Genomic DNA, 27,676 nt, shown 5'->3' with positions numbered 1-27,676 from the left:
CAAATCAACATTTTGTTGGGGTGGACTTGACCTTTAATTATTTAGCGCGAAAGAAAGGTTCACCAGTCGTTCTCAAAGTCGCTCTTAACTTACTAACAGCTTTATGAAACACCCACCAGGTCACTGGAATCGGTGAATGTGCAAGGGTTCGGTTTGGATCGGATATGGTGGTGAGCTGGATGTATTAATGGTTGGACCAACGGTGGTTTCAAGAGGTGGTAAAGAGGAGTAAACAAATAAATATATTCGACTCGGCTACCAAACTATCAGCCATCCCTTTCACAAACAAGTAAACTGCTTCTCTCCGATATTGATTCCCCGATATTCACTAAGCATAATATTAATTTCTTTTATAGCGCATAAGACATTGCAATGGATGTCCCAATATACATATAAATACATTATCTTAAGAACATTGTTGTTTAATGCTTATCATGCCAGACATGTCACTTTAGAAAGTGAATACGAGTAACAATCTTTTTTCAAAAGAAATTACTGTACTATTAGATCCTATATTTTTTGCGCATAAGTGAAAGGAATGCATACTTTAGACCTGACTGTTGATTTGATTTCCCCGGAGTTTTTTTTTTCGTTTGTGATTTTTTTCTCAAAAGAATTTTCAAAAATTGATAGCTTGAACATATGGAGAATCCAAATATGATTATGCGAAGCTTAGCATGAATCGATGTCTAGTGATGAATACTAACTAGTACGTTTATGAAAGTGTTTTTGCGCCGAGTGTGTTTACTATAGGTTTTTATGTAGGCCTACACAATAACATACTTTTCTATCCAAATCCTACTAGGCTAATGACAGGTGAAGGGATTATTATTCATCATTTTTGGTTTATTTACAGTCATTATGATCATGACCTTATATTATTTTCTGCTGGCGCCAAAATATTGAACCTGTGGAGGACAGTTTGTCGCAGATTCGTCGCGAGTTTGTCACCATGTACATGCGAGCACGCATGCGCATGACGATAGCCAGCAACCGTTGGTGTATGCTTATGCCAAAAGTGACACAAGCTATTTCATAGATTGGCCTAAGACGAAGGATTTTACTGGAATGTGGATGATGACAAATTGTCAGTCATCTTGTATTTAAGGATTAAGCCGAAGTAAAGTCTAGGTGGTATATAGATAATATAAATACACTAGCTAGGATTTAATGGGATTGAGCATCCCCCCCCCCCCGAAAAAAAAAAGATATATATATTTGATAAAAGATAAAAAATGTAATTTACTTCATCATAACTTGAATTGAATTTCTTTAAACATCAAGCAAGTTGTTGACAAGTCAGATCCATGACAAAATCATTAGTTTAATTAATTTATTATCTTTTTTTTTCTGGCCGCTGGCTAAGCTTATACTTACAATTTATCGTAAAAGTGCACTGTGTTCAAAACTTCTTACCATAAAAAGTTGTTTCATAACGCATTTAAAGGCATACAAGAAACAAGAAAAGTGGGAAGAATAGGAGGAGAGATGGAGGAGGAGGTTATAAAGCATTTCTACTTGATTATTAACAATCTCAGATTGGTAAGCTCAATTGATATTAACCGTCACTTCTGACGATCACAACTCACATGCTCTCGTGCGTTCAATACTTATAGACAAAAAATGCATCATCAATCATCTAATCACTATATATCATTATTATTGACATCTTCATTATTCACGGAATTTTCAAATTTCGTTGTATCACTGCACTTTACTTCCGCGTAATATCTAATCATATTTGGCACAGTTTCAGAGAAGAGGTCGGGAGAGAGAGTAGGTCAACAAATATCCCAGAAAGCAATGAAAATATAACCCTTTATCAGCCAACTTTTTAAAGTTGTAAACGCTTACATCCAAATATGCAAATTCGGGCATATTGTAGGCACAATGAAAACTTTTCGGTGGGGGGAATTGCCAGGGGGAATTGGCTGACATGTCCTTCATGAATCAGTTTGTTTCCAGTATGTTGAGAGCGTGTAAAACAAAGGAGAAACAGTAGACGTGGGCACCTGAAAAAAAAAAACCTATTCAATGTATGTTTTAGGCATAAAAACGTCGAAAGTGGGTCCGACTCCCATCTCTGTGTTCCCCTTTTTATTTTACACGAGAGCAAAGATAGCGAGGAAGAGGGCCCGATATCAACATGATTTTATTATCACGACATAATCGGAATATGGCTATTGGAACATAATTGTATTAGCTTATAACTATTTGGAGCATGACTGCCCCCAAAATAAATAAATAATAATGATAATTAAAGGTAAATTAACAGATGTTACTTGGAAAATCAGCACAAAAATGTTGATTTAGATATTTTTATTACGAGTTGCTTAAAAGGACTTTATATCATTAAATCGTCACCCCTCAACTCATAACAGTTAAGGGGAAACTTATTTAAGATTCGTGTATTTCTTCATAGCACCGTGATAATTATATGCACCTGAGTATCTTTTGCAAATATGAAAAGGGCGGGAAAATGAACTTCCAAATTTCAACAAACATCCGTTTTAGAAAACTGTCCGAAAACAAAACTCGACGTTATATTAGAGGCATGTCCCATATGTATCCAAAGTCTTTGATGACTCGTAAAAAGGCAGTCATCCTGAACTTTTCAACAGCGATGTCCTTATTTTTCGGCAGTAGATCGCAACAAGCAAGGTGAATGCCAAGAATTCGTTGGATATTTGGTTTCCGTTGATGACAAGGCCCTGTCACATATACCGTCTAACGAAACTGCATGAGAAACAAACGTGAACACGGAGAAGGTTTTATTCAAAGTAGGTCTATGGTATATTCGATTTTTAAATTCGTTTTCATCTCGTTTATAGACAGACCGATTGACATATGGTGTTCTTTATCATGTTTATTCACCGTTCATGGCAAGAAAATTCGAATTTGAGGCCGTCTAAAGTTTTGTCGGACGGAGGCAAAGGCTATCGTTAAACAGCAGAGTTGTGACATGACCTTAAAGTTAACAGCGATGACGGAGTATAAAAAAGTTAGAACTGCATGCAACGTTGTTCCCCTTGGAATTGAGGTGTATAGATGCCAAAAGTAATGTGAACCATGTATTCCTGTGGAACACTGATCGCAATTACCTAGATATTTACGATGTAGATACGGGGAAAGGGAAATAAGAGATGACAAGTCAGACAAGAGAATAATTATTATGGTCTAGAACTCTAGATTTAAACAGAAGTCAGGGAGGGTATGTGGGTTAATGTATACTCAGTGAGGCAAGCTCGATGTGCAGAGGAGTACACGACCTGCTACCCCCTTGAAATAATGCCTAGTGTTATCATAACTTACCCCCCCAAAAAAAATACGGATGGATATTTTATTCAGAGTCATATGGCTCTTTTATTTACAGAAAATCGAGGGACTCTCTCCAAATTAAGCTTTCTAATTAAAAAAAGATGTTTGAAAAATATTCTGGATGGTATATAAATATCACAAACTTTGTCAAAACACTTAACACACAAATTTTGTTTAATGAATGTTCGAAAGCCTCATTATCAATTAAAGAGACTGCTAGACATAATCTACATGAAATAAAGAAGAAAAAAGGAAAAACTAAATCAGTCAGATCAACATTCATGAAGAGGTTAATTAAATCTCCTTTTTTTTTTTTTTAACTTTTAAACAGAAATAATCTGAATTTTGTTACGATTGGATTACAAATCCCCTTAACCAGCCCCTGATTTACTTATCAATTACAACATGGTGGTGTGGCACTTTAAGTTTGAAGTATACGGTTGTCGGCTGAAAATGAAATAAAGTATAGGAACTCAGATTTACGATGAGGAGACAATATGAAAACACCAAATGAAGATGACAGAATGATATCTGACTTTTAAACAGAGTGATGGAGATTTACACGGTTGTAAATTCTGACATCTTCTTACCAACTGAAACGCATAGTATAATAATATGTCCCGCATCAATTACCGGTGCTTCCTAATACGATAAACAAACAATAACTTACAATACAAACATCCATTTTCAATAAATTATCAAGAATAAAAACGTCTTTTTAGTTGAATCATAACCGGATGTCATAAATGACCATTGATAATGACCGTTGATCGTTTTTTTTTTCTTCTTCTTTTGAAGTGGGGGCCTCATACACTGCAGTCTCGGGTTATAGGACACACAGAAATTAGTTGTCTTAAATGAATAAAGTAGAATGAAAGAAACAATGCGGTACATTTTTATTGCAACTGGATGAAAATATCAATGTTATCCTAAGTTTTGTATTGATTCGGAAGAAAATTGTGAGCGGATAAAATCACAAGCTTACTCTTCTTGTCAATCAATTCGTTAAATTAATATGTTTTATTTATCTTATTTTCTGTATTGTATATGTTGTCCAATATTGACTGTGCGCATTGAGTGTTCATTATTGACTGATATGTGCGTTTTATAAATCTTTATTTCCTCACGTGTTATATCCATGGACTTATTCTTTTTTTCTCAAAGACTGATTTTTTTTCACTTTACTATAACGATGAAATCCAACTTATTTTTGGATGAGAATTTGTATGAATCTCTAGAATACCCAACATTGGCAGGGGCAGACACCCCCCCCCCCTTGTCAAATGACCAGATCAGAGGGCAATGGAACGGGAGGGGAGAGCGAGGGGGTGGGGCGTTTCTGCAAGCTGACGCCACAGAGATACCATCAAGCACAGCTACCGAAGGCTGACGCACTATGCCAGGTAAAATAGGCGAACTCGTATAGCTCTTCATCAAATATCAAACTTGAATCATTTCTTTAAGAATAAAAAAAAATGATTACAAATATAAGTATATATACAGTTGTTAATGTTAGAAATATACCGCCTCGGTATTCATTTTGATGGCTTTGAAACAAATGTCGTAGATTTGCGCTATCACAATACAACAAGGTTTAACTACTGACCACAATCATCCAAGAAATTATCATAAATATGAAACCTAAATAACCACACGTCTCATAAAGTAAGAAAATGATTTAGTATATAAGGGTGTGGAAATGAAATCTGGCAGACCGACTGGCGACCGACGTCTTTCGTGACGCTACTATGTATTGTACATTTTAAAATTTAAAACATACTTTTTCGACAGTTTAATTTGATCAAATTTAAGAAATCATTTAAAATACTACTTCCGCCTTTCCATCAGTCTGTCCGTATATTTCTCTCTCTCTCTCTCTTTCTCCATCTCCATCCATCAATCTCGTTATATATATTCTCCTTATATCCATCTTTCTCTGATCACCTCTATCAAATATATCTGAAAGAAGAGCAAAATACTTCTCAATTATGCATTAGCATGCGATGGCAATGATTATTCTGAATTTCACCTCTCAAAATAATTGTTCATGATCAGTGATATTCACACCAGTATGACAGAAGAGAAGAATTCGTTTGCCAACCTACTTATCACCTTTTTTTGCCCTTGTTGGACTTTTTCTAAAATCGATCCTTCCTTTCCAACTGGCCCTTTAGAATTAAGACTCATTTCCCCAATTTTTCCTTCTCTTAAAGATAAGCCTTTCGCCCGGATATATACAAGAGAATACGCCCATACACTTCATTCCCGCCCAAAACGCGAATGGTCTTAATTAGAGGTCGGTATTTCCATGGATTATACTTGAAGAAACCATTGTATTTCAGAGGTATGGAAATCATGCACCTTCTTCCAAGTTTTCTCGCTTAAGTTCCAGTCGTGAAAAGGAATATGTGGAAGAGCATGTGGTCTATATCACAGACTAAATACCAATGTTTTAAAATCGCAAGAACCCTTGATGATGGTGATGATGTCGATAATGATGACGATGATGTTCATCATCATCACCATCATCATCATCACTTTTAGAATCATTTCTACTACTACTTTCATTATCGCTTGGTTTATATATTTTTTTTCTTCCTCATAAGATACTTTGGGTGGAGAACAATTGCCAAATACGCTATAATTTGTATCATAATTATAAAGATAAAACGTACAATACATGTATGTTCAGGGACCACAAAGAGAAGCTGCCAACGGTCAATTTTGGCACTGTGACATGTCCTGCCTGAGGTGTCTCAGAGAAAGTGCTTCTTAATTTCAATATTTATTACATCTTTGACCGGAACGTTTCCCTCTCACATCCTTATTAGTAATTACCAAATGAAAACCGAACGGCCAAATGGATTTGCGAAATCAGGGAAGCTTTCAAGCCAACTATTGTAGGTCAATATCATCCGACTTAAAAACTGCTTCATCCTTGAATAATTGAAAAATCAGTGGTATCAATAGAGGTTGCCATTTGCTATTTTGCTTCCCACATTTTACTTCAAAATAGATTCAACACAGACGATAAAAATGGGGAAATAATCGTTGGCTTATTTTATCGATTCTTTTCTCTCATTCCAAGCACCTCCCCCCTCTCTCTCTCACTCTTCCTTTCTTATTCCTGTCCACCCCCCTCTACCTTTCTTTCTCCACCGCTTCACTAACCATGAAGGTGTACTTACTAATGTAGAACAAACGAGTACTTATGAGTTATACAATGTTATATCATACACAAAGTAATTTAATATATAATTTATCCCTTTCCCTGTGTCATAACAATAATCAATATTTGACAAATACATACGTGTATATTATTATATTCTGTAATCAACTTATATCTATATTATAACTACACTTCTGTTTCAGCCCCCCCCCCCCCGGTTTATATTGACCTAAACAATGGCAATGTTGGACATTCAATTGTTTATTGTAGTAGATACATGTTTTATTTATCAATCAAGAAGACAGTGCCATATCATCATCTCACTTTCAACTTCAAACGATGGAATGCTCTCCAATGTATGGTATTTAGGTATAGAGGGCAGTGTTACCTCTTCGGCTAAGAGCCTTGATGAGAGGTGACCACAACCAACACAAGACCTATCGGTATGTTCTACTGTTATGAACCTCATATTTTGTACATTGGGAAAGCATTCAAGATGCAGTAACCATCAGATTGAACCAGACTGGCAAATCTCGATTATAAAGGGACCAATGGCCAGTTTTATGACTTATCATTATTGTAACTTTGCTATCATGATAACTATGGAAACCTCGATTCTGTTTGGCTGCCGAGCCCTGTTACCACGGTAGTTACCATAATGACAAAGTTGGCACAATCCTAAGTCTTCTATTTATAAAAAGGGCAGCAAGTGTGGCACAGAGACCTTCTTGTAGAGTTAAGCCAACTAGTTCCATGTGCAACATAGCCATCTAAAATTTGTCTATGATTTAGGTGTGTAGGGTGATAGCGATGTTCTATGGGTCAAACTAGATGTAAAAAAAATAAACAAAAGACTTTGATCTCTTCTCTATTGAACGAGTCAATCAATCCACAAGCCGCATAAAGACAAATATTCCTGTTGTGAGTCTACTTGCCTGAAAAAAAATACTACTGACGTTCATGTTGTAACAGATGTAATCCTAATTGGCATATCCATACAGCAAAGGGCTCTCATACTGTTACCAACATACACAGTTTTAGCCAATATGCCAGTTTGTAGTTACCTCAATGAACACTTTATTAAGGTATCTGTTCCATTTCTACTTTGAATGCATAGCAATGCTACTATTGCAATATACTTGGCCAGCTGCTAAATACCAGTTGCTAATGGATGCAGTGTTGTTTTCAAGTGGATCTAATGAAAAGCACACTTCCACAAAATATATGGTAATCAAAATATCAAAGTTGGTGCTTATGTCATTGAATATCATTATACCTTTTTCTGTTCATGGAACCAATAATAATAATAATTAACATCATTTATATAGCGCTTATCACAAAGAATGTCTCTAAGCGCTTAAGGAAAATACATAGGAAGACAAGAAATTTCAGCTAAAATCAAATCAAAAATCAAAAAAACCAAGAACTGGTCTATTTTGTATTTTTATGGACACTTACAGAAAAAATATGGAGCAAAACATACTACAAAAAACACACATCATTAAACGTGTAGTGGTGACTATTATTATAATCAACATTTAAATATGTCAGGAAATAAGAGACAATTGTACACTGAACAAACACTGTAAGTTGTGTCTGACTAATTGTATAAGATCAAATGACAAATTACTTTTTCACAGAAACAATATATATAGTATATATATGAGGAATAAAGGTTCAAGACCCTTTGAATGTAAAGTTTACAAACCAGTCATAGAAGATATATTTTCTTGAGTACTGAGTTCTAAGAATACAACAGTTCCAAGGATGAGTTGCAATGTCATTCATTTTTACAATGTGATTCAGTTTAATTAAGAAAAACATGTTATCAATACAAGTAACTTTATAAATTTCCCATGTCCAATCAGTTTGTTGTGTATTTCATATTTATGATGAAGTGTATTTACTCAAGTAGAATGAATAACAAGAGCAAAAGCAAATCAAACGTCCTTTGATGAAGAATGTAATCTAAGCAGATATTTCCACTGGCAGTTTGAAATCAAGTAATTTGTAAATCTTACAAGACTGTACGAACCATTTATTGTGGCCTGTTCATAAAAAAAACTCGGAAAAAATGGATTAAGGGAACTTTGCTCTTATGGTAACTACCATGGAAACGGTGATCATGATTAGCTGTTGAGCCATGTTACCATAGTACTTACCATAAGACACAGTTGCCATAATCATATTCCTCTATGACATGAGCTCTAGGTCTTCCAATAGCTGACACATGGAGACAATGTGCTTGAACGTCTAAAGAGAACACATGAGGAGAGTTGCACTTAGTCTGAAAATATTTCTTAGATTTGCTAAGAAGAGGTTTCTTCAGAACACATCTTTTCAATATTTTGAGAAGATGTGAAGATTTTGACTGTCCTTCCCAAGGACAATCCGAACATGGAACCACCTACCTGGCGAAGCTTTATAGCATTCAAAGAGGCTGCGCTTCCCATTATTAGAAATTTGCAGCCTCCAATCAGATCTCTTGTTGATGTATCCAGGTTTTCACTTGCACAACGCACTCTTCTTTTATTGTAAAATAGAGATCTTCACTATATGACACCAATCTTTCAATATTGCAAAGTTCATTCCAGTTAAGCTTTTTAGAGCTGCAAGAGGAATTATCTCATTAAGTATCAAGTAATATGCTGTGTTTCATAGACACAAAATAGAAGTGACCATTATTTCTAATCAGCTGGCCATTTTTGCTCTGAACTGTCTCCATACAAAGTCAGATATCTTGCCTAAACTTAGATTAAGAGGCATTTTATATTGCAATTCATAATTCATTGTTTGAGAATGGTATACTGAGTAAGAATCGTTTCCAGAATAGAGAAATGGGCAACTAGTAAATAGGGTCATAAGAGCAACTGCCTTCAATGGTCCAAACACATCATACAATGGTTGACAGATACAACAGTGTTTTGTACAGGCTTTGCTGCCCATGGATACACTATGGAATGTTCTTCAAATGGGAATAAGTACAGTACAGTACAAAACCAAGAAAAGTTGTCATTACTAGGAGGAAAAGGGACTCAATCTCATACCTTGAAGATTCAAGATTTATTTATATTCAAGATTCAGGAGAAATGTTTTTGTGACTATACCAGTATACCATACAAAAGTTAAGGGACTGAGTTGCAATGAGGAAAACGAAAGCAAATCTCCTAATTCAATGGGGATAAAATTCCTGTGACTGTTTGTACAAATAAAAAATATCACTTTATTCTGCACAAACATCAATAGATGTCACAATAAATTCAAAGCTCATACTCTGAAGAAAGGACACATTTGTGTCTCTGGAAGTAGACAAATGATAATTCCGTTCTTTTCTTTCAACAAGTTAATATCAAGCAACAATTTCTTCCAGTGTTCAACCTGGTTTTGGAGAAGTATGTCTACAGACAGGTGACAGGGTATAAGGACATCTATGAACAGTTTTTCCAACAACTTGCAATATTAAGGAATACCACAACCCATCAGGAGAAGAATTCATCTTTCTTCTTGTTAACCATGAATCACATGTATTGATACATGTTGTTAACATAACAAGAAAGAATCATGAGAGAGTGGTATCACTCAGCACACATAAGCTCCAGCAATATGACAGTTCTGTATCGGCCAACTGAAGAAACTATCGATCAGACAAGTTATTTGTGGAACAACCCAGGAAAACCTATGACAATGTATAATATTCCAAGAATCACCTTGAAGGCATGGCCCTGGGAAGCGGGGGTGCTGTGCGTATTATTCTCCACAGGGAGCACCCAATCTGGAAGGTGCGACGGAATGGAGAAATGTTACCAAAATTACCTACATTTTATATAGAAACCCCCTTTTTTTTTTGCTTGTCAAATTTTTCGGGACCAAAATGACCTTCCTTTTGTGGTGAACCCTTTTTTTTTGGGGGGGGGGGGGCTTGTAAAGTTTCTCGGGACCAAAATGACCTTAATTTTTCAGTTAAACCCTTTTTTTTGCTTGTCAAATTTCCATCCGCACCCCATGTAAAAAAAATGTTTCCAGGGCCCTGTGTGAGGGTTTGACATGATGCATCCATGCCACAAACGTTGCCTTGACCCTAAAACCCACATATAACTTGACTTTTCTTTCTTCTAACTTTCACAGAACTTGTGATAAAATTGTTTGTATAGCAATAAATTGGAATATTAATTTTAATACAATTACTTTAGATGATGAGCGGTGAGAGCAAATATAATTAAGAATCGCCATCCAAGGCAGGCAGTATCATGCCTTTGTCCAATAAGATTCTGCATTCTGTGGTACGACTTGTTCCAATTCACCCTACCTGCAATACAGCAAGCAGTCTTCATTATCCAGTATTCATCACATCTGTTTCGCAACTCCCTTTTCAATCTAATACCAACAAACGCAATTTGACATTGCACAGCTAACTGTCAGTGTTATACTTAAACATTTTATGAGTGATTATCTGTGACATTACCTCATCTCAATGGCACAAGAAGAATTCAGATGGGTGTTTCATAATGCTATTCGTAAAGTTACGCACCACTTTATGCACGACTGGAGTATGTTCTTAGTTGCTAAGTCAGTTACACATGGATATATCATTGAGTACGAGAAAGGATCACCAGTCATGACTGGAACATTTTCTCAGGTGCTAAGTCATTAATACAGGGATATATCATTGAGTACGAGAAAGGGTCACCAGTCGTGACTGGAACATTTTCTCAGGTGCTAAGTCATTTACACAGGGATATATCATTGAGTACGAGAAAGGGTCACCAGTCGTGCATAAAGTTATTCATGTAACTTACTAACAGCTTTATGAAACACCCAACAGGACAGACTTACAATGAGCTTGATTAGACTCACATAGTTTATATCCAAAATTAAGTTGAAGAAGTTTGAAAATCAAACTCTTGTGAGTTCTGAGATCACCAAACCAATGCATTTTGTAATGCTCATGTGCAGCATGCTCACTGGAAAATGATCCTGCTTTGGTTTTAGCATTCAACCTGTCAAATTGGTGGTCATCAGGTGATAACGATAATTTCAATCAAATCCGGTATAGCAGGTACCAGGAATCGATGTCAGCAGGATGTCCTCATGGGATGGAGCTGTGTCAACCAAAGTACTTGTAGATGTAATACATGATGATAAGAGTCAAGATCATTCCTCCAAATAGGATGATTTTATCCTGAAAAGTTCTTTTTTCAATGAGTCTCATGACAGTGTTGCTGAGTCCTAACATGTTGGACACGTCCAGCATCTTCTTTTGGGCTCCCTGTAAGAAGGAGAGAAACATTCAAGAGACAATTACTTTACTATCATCCGGCATCTTACAGTTTGGTAGATGATACAATGGAATCCTGGTTCATTGGATCCATCAAAATTACCTTGTTATGAGGTCGTAAACTACTATTTGCAAAAGTTTGGACATTTTATTGAAGGACATGGTAACCCAATAATAATATACTGACCATGTGTACAGAATATCAAAGCCAGGATTATCCTTGCAATATTCTTTTAAAGGAGAAAGAAACCCTAGGAACAAATAACAGAAAAAATAACAGAATAAGATCAACAAAATTTGAGTAAAATTTGAAAACTATAAGACAGTTATGAGCATTTGAATTTAGCCTTCATACAGATCACTTCTTTCCAACATATTCAATGTTTGTAATTCTTTTCTTTTTTATTAGCATATTCTTGCTAATTTTCAACCTCATTGAAATTGTACATGAAATGTTCTTGGTTTTCCAGTGGAAATAAATGAATGAATCAATCAATCCTCCCATCAGCAATGCAACAAAGATTTAAGATGGACATCACAGAAGTCCAACTCTCCTCTTTGTGCAGTAAAAATCTATTTTTCCTCATTCTAATGATAGTTTGGGGACACTCAATGGGGTTTTCACCTTTAACATTCCTCTTTGGTCTCTGAGATTAGCGATTGTTGCAGACCCTGTTGCCAGTAGGTTGTCCATCTCTCTATTGCTGTTATGTAGTGATGTATTATGCTGCAGATCATGGTCTATCATTATTGAGGTGTTATCATCCTATGGGATTGGAATATCAGAACATAACAAATCCGTTCAATCGCAATTCGTACAGCACAGGGGCCACGGAAGCATTTTTTTCCAAAACCGTATACAAAAACGTAAGAATAACCCTTTGGGTGCAGGCCCGCGAATCCGGATAGTTCTCCCTGCAGCGGAGCCGTTTTTGGTACATCGCTGGTACAGGTATTTGGATCTGTCGCGGAGTTTTCCGAATCAACTGATAATTGCGCCAAACTGATGTATTTTCAGGATTTTTAGTAAATGTAAAGATGAAAGATCAGAAATTTTTCTTTCTAGAAATAAAGGTTTCGCTTCTCAAATCAACATAATAGTTAAGAAATTTACGAGGAAAAAGTCATGTTATTTTGTCAAATCTTCGCTTTCCCCCAAGTCAATAGGCACCATGTACAAAAATGCGTAAGGGCAATCAGCATGCGCGGACAGGTCGGGTTCGATCAATACCGCTTTGTTATCTGCTCTAGTGCTTTTTTCATTGCCTATTATCACGCTACTCATGAATGGTCTCTTTACCTTCTTGTATAGAGATCATTGCAAAGTGTATAATTACGACGTTAATCCGTTTTGAGTGAAATCACAGCATACCAAATACTTTTATTTTCCAGAATGAATAAAAGAGGGTGAATATTCCCTTGCAAGTACGATAATAATGATTTAACACTGCGCAACGAAAGTCCGCAACTATTTTGTGACTTTTGGCTTCTGGGCTTCAAGACGGTGGCCTCAATGTTTCACTATAAATCGCCTTTAGTATCTTCTTTTCATAAATTATAGTTTTCTTTACAGTCTATTTTTCCACGCAGCACTGTTGTAATAAAAAAAAAATTGTTCCTGAAGATTGTATGTTGCAATTTCAAAGAGTGAAGCGGGTAAATGTGACTCGAATAGTGGGTCTGAAATCATACCTCCCAACGCTCTCCTCGTCTCGTTCTACGTTTCATTTTTCTATCTCCCATTTCCCTCCAAAATAACCATGCTACCGATTACCATTCGTCACAATGAGAGAAAGTAAATTATTTTTTATCTAATGAAATTGTAGCATCCGCAATCAACAGTGTCTTCTTTTGTTCTTCCATTTTACTCATTTTTTAACCATTTTTTTTTTTCACAACCAAAAACAAAAGTTACAAGTAAATAATGAAAGATTTGTATCCTGTTTTGCCTCTATCTTTTTAACCGTTCAATTAAATAGTACAGTACAACAAAAAAGAAATTGGTGAAAAAGTAGGAAAATAAATAACATTTTTTTAGGGGGAGGGGGTAGGTCACACATGAATAAAAGAATCCAGGTCTGTAGGATTGAGAGGGGTTTGTCGGGACACGCCAAACAAACATGTTTTTTTTAAGGGGTGCCTTAACGTAATTTCTCATCCTATATCATTCTATTTCCTCCATTTCGGGCAAGGAAACTTATAGTTCATTATTGGTTTTATCCTTTGAAGTGATAATGAGATGAAGAGCTTCTAAAACCTAACCTATTATACATTCATTCTGTAAAATGACATGAATTAAAAAATTGTGATTTTTTTAAGCCGATTCACCCCCGTCCCACAGCTCAATCCCTCCACCATAAAAAACATTGATGTCCCTGATCATTTTGATTTGGATGCTAACCATGGTAAGCGCCCCAAATGCGTTTTTTTTGTGTGGTCGTAACGGGGGAAAAAAATGGCCAGGTCGGTCTTCATTCTTATCTTTTCTACCGCGTTATTCGCTATAAAAAAAGTAAATCGGAGAAAGTAACAAACAAGCAATATTAGAGCAGGTCAGAACATTTCCATCGGGGGGGGGGGGGGGGGGGTGGTGGGGCTAGGTCAAACAAGAATAGTAAAAAAGTAATCAGTTTGACAAGGGTCTGAGGACCAAGTTGCGACAAACAAACTTTGTGGGATTTTTAAAAAGTAATCTAACCAAAAAAATAAAGTCATGTTATTCTTTTTAGTAGATATTCATAAAATTTATGCAAAAGCGCACTGTCTATTCCCCCTTTAATCTATGTTTCTCTCATTCTCTCTGCCTTTCTCTCGTTCTCCATGTCATCTGAACGTTTTTTTTCTATAATTTCCCCCAAATGATTCTTCTTTCAACCCTATATGCATCATCACCCAGGGAAAGCACTTTCATTCAATATGAATCACTGACGGTAAAAATTCATACGATGTCATAAGCACCTGTGTTGTCGCTAAATGAGACAAAGATTTTTTTTTAGATATGGTATGTTGGTCGAAATAAAAAATGAAAAAAGTATTCATAAAAGCTTTTTGTATTGCTAAGTACGAAAAGCATTCAATAGGTCATCCTGCTGATAAACACTAATCTTCCTTTTGTTTGGGGCGTTGACCATCTGTATCCTGCTCTTTTCGGAAGGAATTTGTTTGAGTTGCCGCCCTGACATTCTTTTGTTCGGGTAGTGCTGATATCAAGAACTACGTGGACGTTTCCCTTTTGAAAAGAGCATAAGATCAATGGTGTGCTAAACTGCTTTCTTTTCTCTTTTTTTCAGAATAGAAGACAAAAATAACAACAATATAAGAAGAAGACGGACGATGGGGAGGGAAAAAGTTCAAAAGTGCACCGAGATCAGCTCATAGTACCAAGACATTATTACTCTTGTACAATCAAGTCATTTTTCTGAAAATACAATCAATGAAACCAAGGAGATATCATTCTAGAGTGATAATCTCCCTGATGAAACAAATAATAAGATGAAAATAGTGAATAAACGCGTAGCTTATTACGTGACGATCTTGCAGAAAAAATATTAGCGTATCTATTCGAACAACGATATGAATCGAACGGATCCAAAGAACAAATCACGTGATCAGGCCTTTGCGCGCGCGTACGTGCTCGTCACAGAATTCATCCTCCCCGTCTGACTCCAATGAAAAAATTGGGTAAAGTTGAAATGATTTCCTATTTTCGCGATTTTTTCCACGTAGCTATATACTTTTTTCATTCTGTTATCGAAATTGGTTTATAATGGAAATAGTGGCAGAGGTTTTAGTACATAACAATTACTAAAACGCTGAAAAACTTCATCGAATTAAACCAAACAAAGTGAATAATTCGCTGGGCTTCTGTGGAAGCCCGTCGCACCCAAACGGATAATCATATGATTGTAATTTTTTGCATGGTCAGCTCCCCTACTTTGAACCCCCCCTCCCCCCAGCAATAATATTTTTTCATTGTAATTACACTCACAGCAGAAATTTAAGTCAAGCCACTGAAATGCAGACATTTCAGTAGCTTATAACTTTTGTTCACTATGTTCATGATCAGATATTTCATTAAAAAAGGACAAATCTATTTACCAAATGTGCATGATTCTCTCAAAAAATTGGCATTATCCAATGCAACTAATAAAAAAACATCCATTCAAACTAAAGCAAGTTACATGAATGAATTACATCTATCAATGGGAGCATTAGCACAAATAAAGCATGTTGAATATAGACCTTATGCCTATGACATCAAAATCTCATAGCGCTGTCCTTCAGAGGATGTAGGAATACACGTAAATGGCATTGACACATATGCACCAGCTGCAGATCACCAACGCATGCAAGGCAATGGCTTTAGGCTCTAAGATAGCGGCGCGATGACATCAATGCATACGTTCTATTAAAAGTTATTCTTTGAGTGGACGCAAGAGAAAATATCTTTAGCCCGATTAAAAGAAACAATCAGCAAAACCCTGCTAATTTCATGCAAAGGATGTTTGTTCGGCGGTAATCTATACACTTTCAATAGAACCCAGTCTACATGTAGACTCCATCTCTAAATGGGTTAAGAAAGATTGACAAATGTAATAAACCTACTTACATGCATTTTAGTCTGCAGGCACAGACCCTGATTGCAACTTTGATCAGCACGTGTGTCTCCATGCAAAGACTAGCACATACAAAACTTGCTGAGAGGGCCTTCAGTACACAAGGCATGAGTAGGCTGCACATGGTTTGCACAACAGACTACATGTACTTGGGGAGGGGTACCTGTATGTTACTATGGTGCTGTTTACATGCACAAACATTACTTTGAACAATTAAAAAAATGTGTCAAGGGATGCACAAGTGTAATGCAATATATTTGAGCGCCTGATGACATGACATTTGCTCCAATGACAATTGGTTCGGGCCTTATTTCATCTAAGATATTGGGTTAGGGTTATAGGTAGCAATAGTTTTATGTTAGGTTTAGGGTAGGGCATAGTGTTAAATACATTGTTGAAGTTTGTCATTCCATTAGAGTGTGGAATTTACAGCAGAGCAATTGTCATGGAACCAAGTGCCTACCCCCCTTCTTCCTGGGCCTTGTCAACTCATCACTCAGCAGTAATGACTTACGTTGGCAGTGAATCGACGTGTGAGAAGGTCTTCTCTATCCCTTTCCTCTTGTTCTCTTTGATGTCGTCTGTGCTTTATCTGACGGAGGGCAGCATTCAGGTGCTGACAATCATACTTTAGCTGGTCAACTTTTCTGTTTAAAAAACATTTTCAGAATCAAATAATACAATACTAGACATATAGAAAGATACAAACATTGTACTGTCAACAACTTTGGTGTCCACTTACGTGTAACATCGATGGGGTAACAGGATACTGCTTGATCTTGAAAAAAAAATACTTCCTTTGAAAAAGTGCTTATTAGTAGAAACTTTTTTCATTTTTCTTATTTAATTACCACTCCTGAGATCGAACAACCTGTCAGCCAATGCTATTTTTCGTAGCCTGCATTTCACCAGGTCAATGAAATTATCTCCAGCAACTTGCTTGAATAAAAAATATGCATTGTACATAGGCCTAATCATACATACATGTAAGCCAGATTTAAAAATACAATTCAAGTTACGGATGTTGCTGTGGGAGTTAAATTTCGTACACTATATGTATCAAGTCACAGTAATGTTTTTATCGAGGATACAGGTAAGCTAAGTACCCTAAATAAACACACTCTATCATAACCCTATCCAAAAACCAAAGCCTTCCGAGAGATTAAGACAGAAGCCATTGTCACAGGAGCAACTGATATGTCCCTGGTTTTTCTCACGAGTTAACTCAATCTATCCTTTAAAGCATTCACAGAGAGAGGGTAATTTGCTGACCCAAGCATTGTGAAAAGCACTGGACATACATGTAACTGTAATTAAATACCAGCCTACTCGCTGTCACAGCAAAAGCGATTCTGCACCCAAGATTGGTATTTTTTGCTAACTCGAGTGAGACAACGACTTAATAAAAAAGAGGCAATGTGTGAAATATACATCACATTACATGTATATTATTTGTCACAATTCTTTTCTTTCCATCCTGGGTGATTGGCAACACCTATTTATAAGCACATGAGTGGTATGGGTAACTTTCTTCAGTAAAGTTGATAATACCATTTTATGGTAAACTTGCCTTCGAAATTGTGCACGTCAGATCAAGGCAACATATTACTTCACTACCAAAGCTACATGTAATATACAGTTAAAAACGAATAAAAAAGGGAAGAAGAGATACTCACAGTTTTGCATTTTGCCGCCTTGATACTGGTTCTTTGTTAACAAGAATGTCCAACGTCTCACAATTAGAGGCTAGCTTATCCAACCTTGCGTTGATCTCATTCTCAACCACTGGAAAATAAATGATTGATATTCAGCTTTTCTTTACCCATTATATTAACTTATTAAAAAGCCACATTTCTTACAAATTTCATAACCATGATACGAGGGGAGACTGAAAAGTTATGATCCTCGTGCAGAAAGGATTAAGATATGAAGACCAAATTTGGTCCATGAAATCTTTCACATTTCTTAATCATACTCACAAAATTTCTTGGCCACAGCAATATTTAGTCTGACTTTACAACTTCTTATATCATAGTGTCTAATGAAAAACTGATGAACTTGAGTTGGCCTCCTTTGGGGTTGATGACATGGGATGCTTCCACTGTTTTGACTGTTCCTTGATCTCAGGCTGATAGTGATAAACCCAAATCTCATCCATAGTCACTCACAACTCATTCCAAGAAATTGGATGGGTTACCTGCAAAGGGTGCCAAGTCTCAGCTGGGGTCATGCCTTTCAGCTGCAGAAATTTGATGACAACTCGATACTCAGGTTTGTCCATTTTTCATGAGACACATGATACAGAAAAAATAGGAACCTGTAAAATAAGACTATTTACTGCTGTGACCAAAGATTTTAAGGCCCAAATTTGGTTTCCATCTCCCTATCTATTATGGGCTCAAACTCAAAACTTTTCAGTCACCCCTCATATCATCTGACAGCACCAAAATGGTCTCTAACAAAATTACATAAAAGTCATTCAATTTGACAAAATATACTTTTAGAATTCTGAAACTATAGGCCAATGTATAAAAACAAAGAAATCACCAAAGATTGCTATTACTTTCAGTCAACACAGTGGCATATTTGAAAGCAGGTACAGACATTGTTTCCTCCTTTCTTTGGTAAAGAACTCGGGAGAAAAAACAAACATCCTGATGAAATACTTTTCTGACTGCAATGCTCATTTGAGATTTACATATTCTGAGTTATCTCCTTTTTAAAACAGCCATTAAATCTCTAATTCATGGTCAGATTTCTTTCACACTTTAACCATTCGGCTTTCCTTTATTTTACACACAATACCATCGTAATACTAAGATTGGATTTCCCTTTGATAAGATCTTAAAAATCAACTTACAATGCGCATCCTCTCTCCTTGCTTGTTCCACACGACTCAAACCATTCTGCACATCTAATACGATTCTGAAACATAAATATATACAAATTTAATAAATCAGTAAATTGATGAATGAAGTGATAAATACATCCATCGATTTTAATAACAACAAGTGGAATGCCTCTGGTGGTCTCACCTGCATCACGCGATTCAATATAGCAGCAGTGCTGACTTTGAAAACTACTATAACTCGCAGATGTTCAGTGATATTTGGTTACTCTTATTTCCATGTTTTATGAACTAGACCAATACACTTACAGAAATATGATGGTAATTCAACAAATACCCCCAACGTGGCCAAAGTTCATTGACCTTACATGACCTTTGACCTTGATCATGTGACCTGAAACTCGCACAGGATGTTTAGTGATACTTGATTACTCTTTTGTCCAAGTTTCATGAGTCAGATCCATAAACTTTCAAAGTTATGATGGTAATTCAACAGATACCCCCATTATGGCCAAAGTTCATTTACCTTTGACCTTGGTCATGTGACCTAAAATGCGCACATGATGTTCAGTGATACTTGATTACTCTTATGTCCAAGTTTTATGAACTAGACCAACATACTTTCAAAGTTATGATGGTAATTCAACAAATACCCCCAATTTTGCCGAAGTTCATTGACCCTAAATGACCTTTGACCTTGATCATGTGACCTGAAACTTGCAATGTTCAGTGATACTTGATTACTATTATGTCCAAGTTTCATGAATCAGATCCATAAACCTTCAAAGTTATGATGGTAATTCAACAGATACCCCCAATTCGGCCAAAGTTCATTGACCCTAAATTACCTTTGACCTTGGTCAAGTGACGTGAAACTCATGCAGGATGTTCAGTGATACTTGATTAACCTTATGTCTAAGTTTCATGAACTAGGTCCATATATTTTTTCTAAGTTATGATGACATTTCAAAAACTTAACCTTAGGTTAAGATTTTGATGTTGATTCCCCAACATGGTCTAAGTTCATTGACCCTAAATGACCTTTGACCTTGGTCATGTGACATGAAACTCAGGCAGCATTTTCAGTAATACTTGATTACCTTATGGCCAAGTTTCATGAACTAGGTCCATATTCTTTTTAAGTTATGCTGTCATTTCAAAGACTTAACCTTCGGTTAAGATTTGGTGTTGACGCCGCCGCCGTCGCCATCGGAAAAGCGGCACCTATAGTCTCACTCTGCTATGCAGGTGAGACAAAAATGTAACTGGATTAGACTAGCCAGATCCCAATTTTCCTTTTTTTTCATTAAAAAAAAACCTTGGAATCATGAATTGATGGCTCAGTTTTTGAAAGGTGATGGATTAACAAAATGATTTTGCCGCGTCGTTACTACCGTAAAGGGCACTCTATTTATAAACAAAGAAGAACGTGTAGCTGTCTACCGAAACAAGGCTTGTCACAAGAGTTCGGCCAATTTCGAAAGTGGGGAAAAATCAACAAAAGAACCAGTGAGTACTGATTGTACATTAGAATTCATAGCTTAGAAATTCAAGAAAATGTTAGACCTAAACTTAGGTCGTAATTTAGAGGACTTGATTTGCATTAAACGAGTTAAGCGCACACCCGTTTGGACTCCCTTTCTCAACACTAGACTATACAAATACCGATGTTGCCTAGAGTGGGTATATGACCACTCACACGTATTGCGAGGTTAGTATGCTATACTAACATCGCACTACGAACGTGATTACATGATGGATTTTTGAGTAGTCGGTTAACATCGCTTCATAACAGGAATGTTTGCCGAAATTCGTTCTGCTACTCACCGGGGCTCTTTTCGGCGACTGGCAATCTCATCTGTTTTTTATTTTTTACATTATAGTTTGACATAAAAGGAGCAAAATCGCTTACCTTGGCCTGAAAAGTGGCTTTGCATGTCTCTTCCACGGAAATAAAAGGAAGCTCGATGGTGGCGCTAATACAATTAATACACTCTTAATTCAACCTTAATTCAGCCCGTCCGTATTTTATAACTCTGTCTAAATTCATTGTACATGTATGTGCAATTCCTACATGTATGATTGTTTGATAAAATATAGACACCAATAACTGCAATAACTTTAACAAGTGGAACGCCTCTGGCAATCTCGCCTGCATTACGCAATTTGATATAACAGCAGTGCTGCCTTTGAAACAACTAATTAGGGCTGTTATCGTTGAGAAAATTCTATCGACAAAAGAACATAATCAATACGCATTTTTTTATGCATTATAGCGATGCCACGTACTCGCGTTGGTCAAAATTTGTATCTGCCAATGTACCAAGAATGCTTTAAAATCCGCGTTCATCGGATGTAAATGACTACATAGCATCTTTTAACAAACATATTTAGCATAAATACATCCTCACCTTTCACGTTAGCATTATTTTCGGGTTGGATGAAGTTTTATCGATAATTTTAGGGCTTTTCTGAGCAGTCAACGCCTTTCGCCTATCCGCCATTTTGATAGTGTTTACATCTTCGAACGTAGAGGGCAGCAACACACGGCTAGGCTGTGTGATAGCTGCCTTCTACATTAGTTGCACTTGTGATGTTTTCGATTCGATCGAATGGAGTCTAGTGCAGTCACAATGTTTGGATTGTCACGATCTCACCTCACTTCGCTATAATATTAGCGAAGTGGGGGTGAGATCGTGTTTTGTGGCTAGTAGTAGTACACTGTAGGTATGTGCCGGGCGAGACAAAAAACGGGGGCCTTGGAGCGGGCTTATTGTAAAAAGGAGGGTCCTCGGAACGGGCTACGTAACTACAAGTGTTTGTGAAAACGGGGTCCTTGGAACGGTTCGCCTGTGTGTGAGTGCGTTTGCTTCCCTATGGAACGTGCATGCAGCTAGCCTGGCAGCACAGGCGCCGGGTGCGCTAGCGCAGAGGCGATGGTCGGACAGCGCTCTGCGGCCGAATTTCACCAACAAGTGAAAAACACCATTCATATAATGATACAATACTATGTTCATTGACATTTGACCTTGATCTTGATGTGACCTAAAATTTGTCTGTGATACTTGATTACCCCTATATCCACATTTTATAAACTATATCTATAAACTTTGAGAGTTATGACAGCAATCTAATAATTACCTCTATAATGGCCAAAGTTCAATGACCTTTGACTTTGGTCATGTGACCTGAAACTCGCACAAGATGTTCAGTGATACTTGGTTACTCTTATGTCCACGTTTTATGAACTAGACCAATACACTTATAGAGATATGATGTTAATTCAACAAATACCCCCCACATGGCCAAAGTTCATTGACCTTGGTCATGTGACCTGAAACTCGGACGGGATGTTCAAAGATACTTGATTACTCTTATCGCCAAGTTTCATGAATCAGATCCATAAACTTTCAATGTTATGATGGTAATTCAACAGGTACCCCCAATTTGGCCAAAGTTCATTGACCTTTGACATTGGTCATGTGACCTGAAATTCACACAGGATGTTCAGTGATACTTGATTACTCTTATGTCCAAGTTTTATGAATCAGATCCATAAACTTTTAAAGTTATGATAATTCAACAAATACCCCCAATTCGGCCAAAGTTCATTGACCCTAAATAACCTTTGACCTTGATCATTTGACGTAAAACTCAAGCAGGATATTCAGTAATACTTGATTAACTTTATGTCCAAGTTTCATGAACTAGGTCCATATATTTTATAAGTTATGATGGATGACATTTCAAAAACTTAACCTTAGGTTAAGATTTTGATGTTGATTCCCCCAACATGGTCTAAGTTCATTGACCCTAAATGACCTTTGACCTTGATCATGTGACCTGATACTGAGGTAGAATGTTCAGTAATACTTGATTAACCCTATGGCCAAGTTTCATGAACTAGGTCCATAAACTATCTAAGTTATGCTGTCATTTCAAAAACTTAACCTTAGGTTAAGATTTGGTGTTGATGCTGCCGCCACCGCCGTCGCCACCCCAACCGCTGTTGTCGGAAAAGCGGTGCCTATAGTCTCACTCTGCTATGCAGGTGAGACAAAATTGCGGCTTATTGTAGCAGATCAATGCGGACGGAAAATATGCGAAGCTTTGGAGCGGATTTCTTTCTTCTTTTGTCTCGATAAGTTGGTTGCTTGCTTACAAGCATTCATGCTTTCTTAGCAATCAGGTAAAAAAAAAATCACCACCAATAAGAAAATGCTATGCTTTGGAGCGGCTTTCTTTGTTCTTTTTCTCAATAAGACAAAAATGCTATGCCTTGGAACGGAAATTTGAGTGTGAAAATGGGGATCCCCTCCGTGGCTCATACCTACTATGCATTATATACTGAGTGCCCCCCCCCCCCCCCCCCCCCCCCGGTTCACTCATTCAATGAACAAGGTTATGATATAACCTTGTTTTCACTTAGTACTCCATATGTGGCAAAATAAGGTTGGCAATGTTTGGCTTATTTTCTCTTTTCCTTTGGAGCAAATGCTTAATTGTTTGACACTGTCGGATTCCATTACAGCTATAAATCATCATATAATTTGGCTCTTAAAGGGATGGTCCAGGCTGAAAATATTTATATCTTAATACATAGAGTAGAATTCACTGAGCAAAATACCGAAATGTACATCAAAATCGGATAACAAATAATAAAGTTATTGAAGTTTAAATTTTAGCAATATTTTGTGAAAACAGTCATCATGAAGATTCATTAGGTGATGTCACATCCCCACTTTCCATTTTCTCATGTTATTACATAAAATAATATTTTTTTCATTATTTCATACTTGTGTGAATAAAATGTCTCCCTTATAATGAAATAAGTTGCAGCAATAAATATGTAATGCACTGAATCAGTAGTAGATCCAAGTTTTCTCGTTCTTGGAGAAAAAAATTTGAATAAACCTAATTTCATATAATAAAATACAAAAGAACAAGTGGGGATGTGACATCATCAGCCCTTCGCGTGCGAAGGATTCATATGCACATGGTGCACGCGAATTTTTCACACCCTTTTTACTAAAATAACTATGCCATTCCTTTTAAAATAATGTTTCTAATTGTGCTATGACACTTACCGAACCATATGGATCGTTTCTTGTCTTCTCTTTGGTGTGTTTTTAAGAAAAAAAAAGCATTTTCTCGTGATCTTCACGTAGATACCGCAGGGTCATCGTGGTTGTAAACTTTTGCTTAAAGAGGGCGCGCGATATTATTCACAAGATGTTTGTTTACGGTTCTGCAGCTTGTACTGCTAGCTGCATTTTAGACGCTCAGCATTATTTTCCTCTTTCTGTGCTTTTTTTTGCTGTCAAGCGATTGTAGCGCCATCAGCGATGATGAAATGTAAAGAGTCGCCTTGAAATGAAGAAAAATTATGTCACATTAATTCGTTAGTTTGTTTCCTATTTTTTTGCACTTTTTTCTTCTTCCTCATCTATGATCAAAGGTGAATACCTTTTTTTGATATCTGTTCTAAAGGCTGGACATTTTAAATATTTTGTTCAAGTAAATAAATCAACAGGATAGTAATCAAAGTGCGATAGAGCTGCCCGAGCTGAAAATTCTGATACAAGGACTTGAAAATAAAACATTCTGAGCACTTTTTATAACCATGATGAGGAGACCTATATATATATATATATATTGTGTGAAAGAAATGGATGAAGAGAACAATGGTAGGCGTAGCTTAAATCAAGGTTTATATATATATATATATATATATATATATATATGTATATGAAATAAGCTAACACGAAAAAAAAACGTTTTGGGGACTGTTAAATAAGAATTCATGAGTGGAATAGGTAACTATCTATTCTATTCTTGTTCGTTTTCTATTATTTGTGTGTTGTGTTTATTTTTCTTGAAGCACCAAAAGGTAGACATGTCCGCTAAGATATATTAACGAAGTCACCATCATTATCACAAGCTAACGGATCAAAATGCGAGCGTGAAACGTGAGCTTCTTTTTTTCTTAATTCAGTCTTAACGATACTTTTTCATCATATTTTAAAGGTGAATCTCATGATTCAAAATGATAAATGCTTGTCGCAAGGGCAGAAATAGCGGGACCAATAGTTATTTTCAATATTCCGAACTGCATTCTGGACGTTGTATAAGCGCCTTTGTATAACAATTAAAAGGGTAGGCCTATTTACCTTACAAATTATGCGAGCGCTGAACTTTTGGACATTTAAACCTCAACAAATGGACATTTTTAAAATATGAACAACATCATAAATGTCACTTACAAAAATGATGCCAGCGTGAAGCTCGCGCTTAGAGTTTTTTATATTGATGACAGGACTTGTATCTAAATGAAAAATAATGCGAGGGCATTTGCGCTTAAGATTTAAATTTGGGATTTGAAAAGTCCGACAGATTACCTATACTTTTAAAAGAGGAATGACCTCCAGAATTCAAGCGCGAAGCGCCAGTAGATTTATGTTAAAGTTTAGACCTAGAACAGGGACGTTGAACCTTTATAATCATGAAAAAGATGGTATTTTTATAAATAAAACATGGGAGTCTAATTTTGTTTTAGTGTTAATATTCAGATCTTCAAACTTGACATTTTCCTATCCCCTTCATCATCCCCTCTCCTTCTCCCTTTCCCCATTTTCGTTCTCCCTTCTTTTCTTCTCTCCCTTTCCCTTCCCTTTTTCGCTTTTCCTTTCCCTTCTTTTATTTCCTTTCTCCCTCCCCTACTCTTTTCTCGCTCTTTCCATTTTTCTTTCCCTCTCCCTTCCCCTCTTCCTTTCTTTTGTTTTCTTTCTATTTTATGGTCTCCTTTTCCCTCTCTCTCCTTTACCTTTCCCCCTCCCCTGATCTGTCTTTTCTTGTCTCTCCTTTCCTTTCCCGCCCCCTCCGTTCCCTTTCTCGCTTTTTCCTTTCCCTTCTTTTCTTTCCTTTCTCCCTCCCCTACTACTTGAATCGAGAATGTTCGATAGGAAAATTTCGCATTTCGATTGTTGTTTGCGTAATTTCCACCGCAGTATGAGGATGACCAAGGACGGATCGAACGAAGTATCCTGGTTGAGATTTGGAGGTAAGCGATAAAAACACCTTAATAAATAATTTATAATTCCTTTTTCAAATAGGCCTATACTTAAATCATACGATCAAGATTAACATAGTGGACAAATATTGAAAGGCTTGGCGTAGTTTAGTCCCTCACATTCGTGTGATGAATGAAAACGTCAAAATGCACTATGAAATCACATGTGTTGTGCAAGGTTAGTACCTCGCATGTTGTGTGAGTGGCTGCCTCCCTGGCTACGTCTCGTCTGCTCTTTCTACTGATATTATCAATATCAAGGGATTCTAGTTAGGAAGCCCTTCGTGAAACAGGTTTAGAAAGATTGGAACTAACTCCGTGGTTGGTGGATAAAGATATGACTAACGTTAGATCTAACTTGTCCGGGTGTTGTCGAAAAACTTTTTTAAAAAGGGTAGGCCGTCACACCATTATTTACACGTGGGACTATTCATACTATAGTTCCACTTCCAGATGTTCGGTTCGAACACCAATCGAGAAATCACTTTTTATAAGTTGTATCGTCTACGGACATATATCCCACATAAAATTTTAGGTCATATATATCTAGTCTCGATGCAATTAACTCACTTATTTGTTTCATGGTAAAGTTTCTCCATTTTTTACTTAAGTTTATCCTTGCTTGTCAGCTCCGAATCCGATTGTCCACCGTGGCTCGATTGTTTATCACGCAACGGAAGTACGGCCGGTACACGTACACGTTGTATAAAAATACCGGTTGACCCGTACTACGATTGAGGTCGGGGCCGAGAGCTAGAGGGGCGGGGTAGTAGTTATAGGGGTGGAGTCGGAGTAGCCCTTCTCACAGTTAGGGGTGGGGTTTCGCTTTCACAAGATCACAAATTTAGACTCCTATTCCTAGATTACTGATTAAAATCCAGGCAAATTTTACAATAAAAAATCCACATATATAGTTAAACGACAAGTCCACCCTAACAAAAAGTTGGTCCTTTTTGTCAAACAAAAAAAAAATGAAATATTGTATAATTCAAACAATAAAACAAAAGAAATAGTGAGTGAAGGACATCATCGACAGTATCATTTGCACGTTACTGAGTTGTGCATAATTGTTTTGTCTATAAGTGAAACTTTATAAATGTCATAACTTTCTTATTTTGCGTCCGATTTTGATGGAATTTTCAGCGTTATGCTATATAGTTTGATTTTTTTTCTATTTATTCAAATCAATATTTTCCTGGGTGCATGGACTTGACCTTTAATATGCCTAACATTGTGTGTGCATGGTTTATCATATAGACCTACATTTTTTTCTTTCAGGCAACCAAAATTAATAAGAGAGAAGTCACACTTTAAAAAAGGGTTTACCCGATATTGGGTAAAATGGGAACATGCATGTTGGTTGGATAAAAAAAAAATTATG

The 27,676-nt window shown here is 36.6% G+C and overlaps 1 protein-coding gene across 2 annotated transcripts; it reads right to left on the bottom strand.

Annotated features, from left to right (window-relative positions):
• Positions 1-6,544: 6,544 nt before the first annotated feature.
• LOC129257678 (Golgi SNAP receptor complex member 2-like) lies at positions 6,545-26,975 on the bottom strand. Of its 2 annotated transcripts, XR_010292913.1 has the most exons (7): positions 26,866-26,975; positions 19,239-19,303; positions 18,055-18,163; positions 16,893-17,025; positions 12,388-12,528; positions 11,261-11,753; positions 10,623-11,183 (listed from the first exon to the last, which is right to left on the bottom strand). XR_010292913.1 is itself a non-coding variant. In XM_054896058.2 (6 exons), exons 1-6 carry the CDS (start codon positions 26,892-26,894, stop codon positions 11,592-11,594), a joined length of 639 nt encoding a protein of 212 aa, XP_054752033.2. In that variant the 5' UTR covers positions 26,895-26,975; the 3' UTR covers positions 6,545-11,591. The 2 variants fall into 2 exon arrangements, 1 of the variants encoding a protein (XP_054752033.2); XM_054896058.2 differs by having other exon boundaries at positions 6,545-11,753.
• Between the last annotated feature and the right edge of the window lie 701 nt (positions 26,976-27,676).

This window comes from Lytechinus pictus, chromosome 1, assembly GCF_037042905.1.
Source record: "Lytechinus pictus isolate F3 Inbred chromosome 1, Lp3.0, whole genome shotgun sequence".
Classification (NCBI taxonomy): Eukaryota; Metazoa; Echinodermata; class Echinoidea; order Temnopleuroida; family Toxopneustidae; genus Lytechinus; species Lytechinus pictus.
The sequence above is the reverse complement of the archived record's forward strand: the minus strand, read 5'-3'. Positions and strand labels throughout refer to the sequence as shown.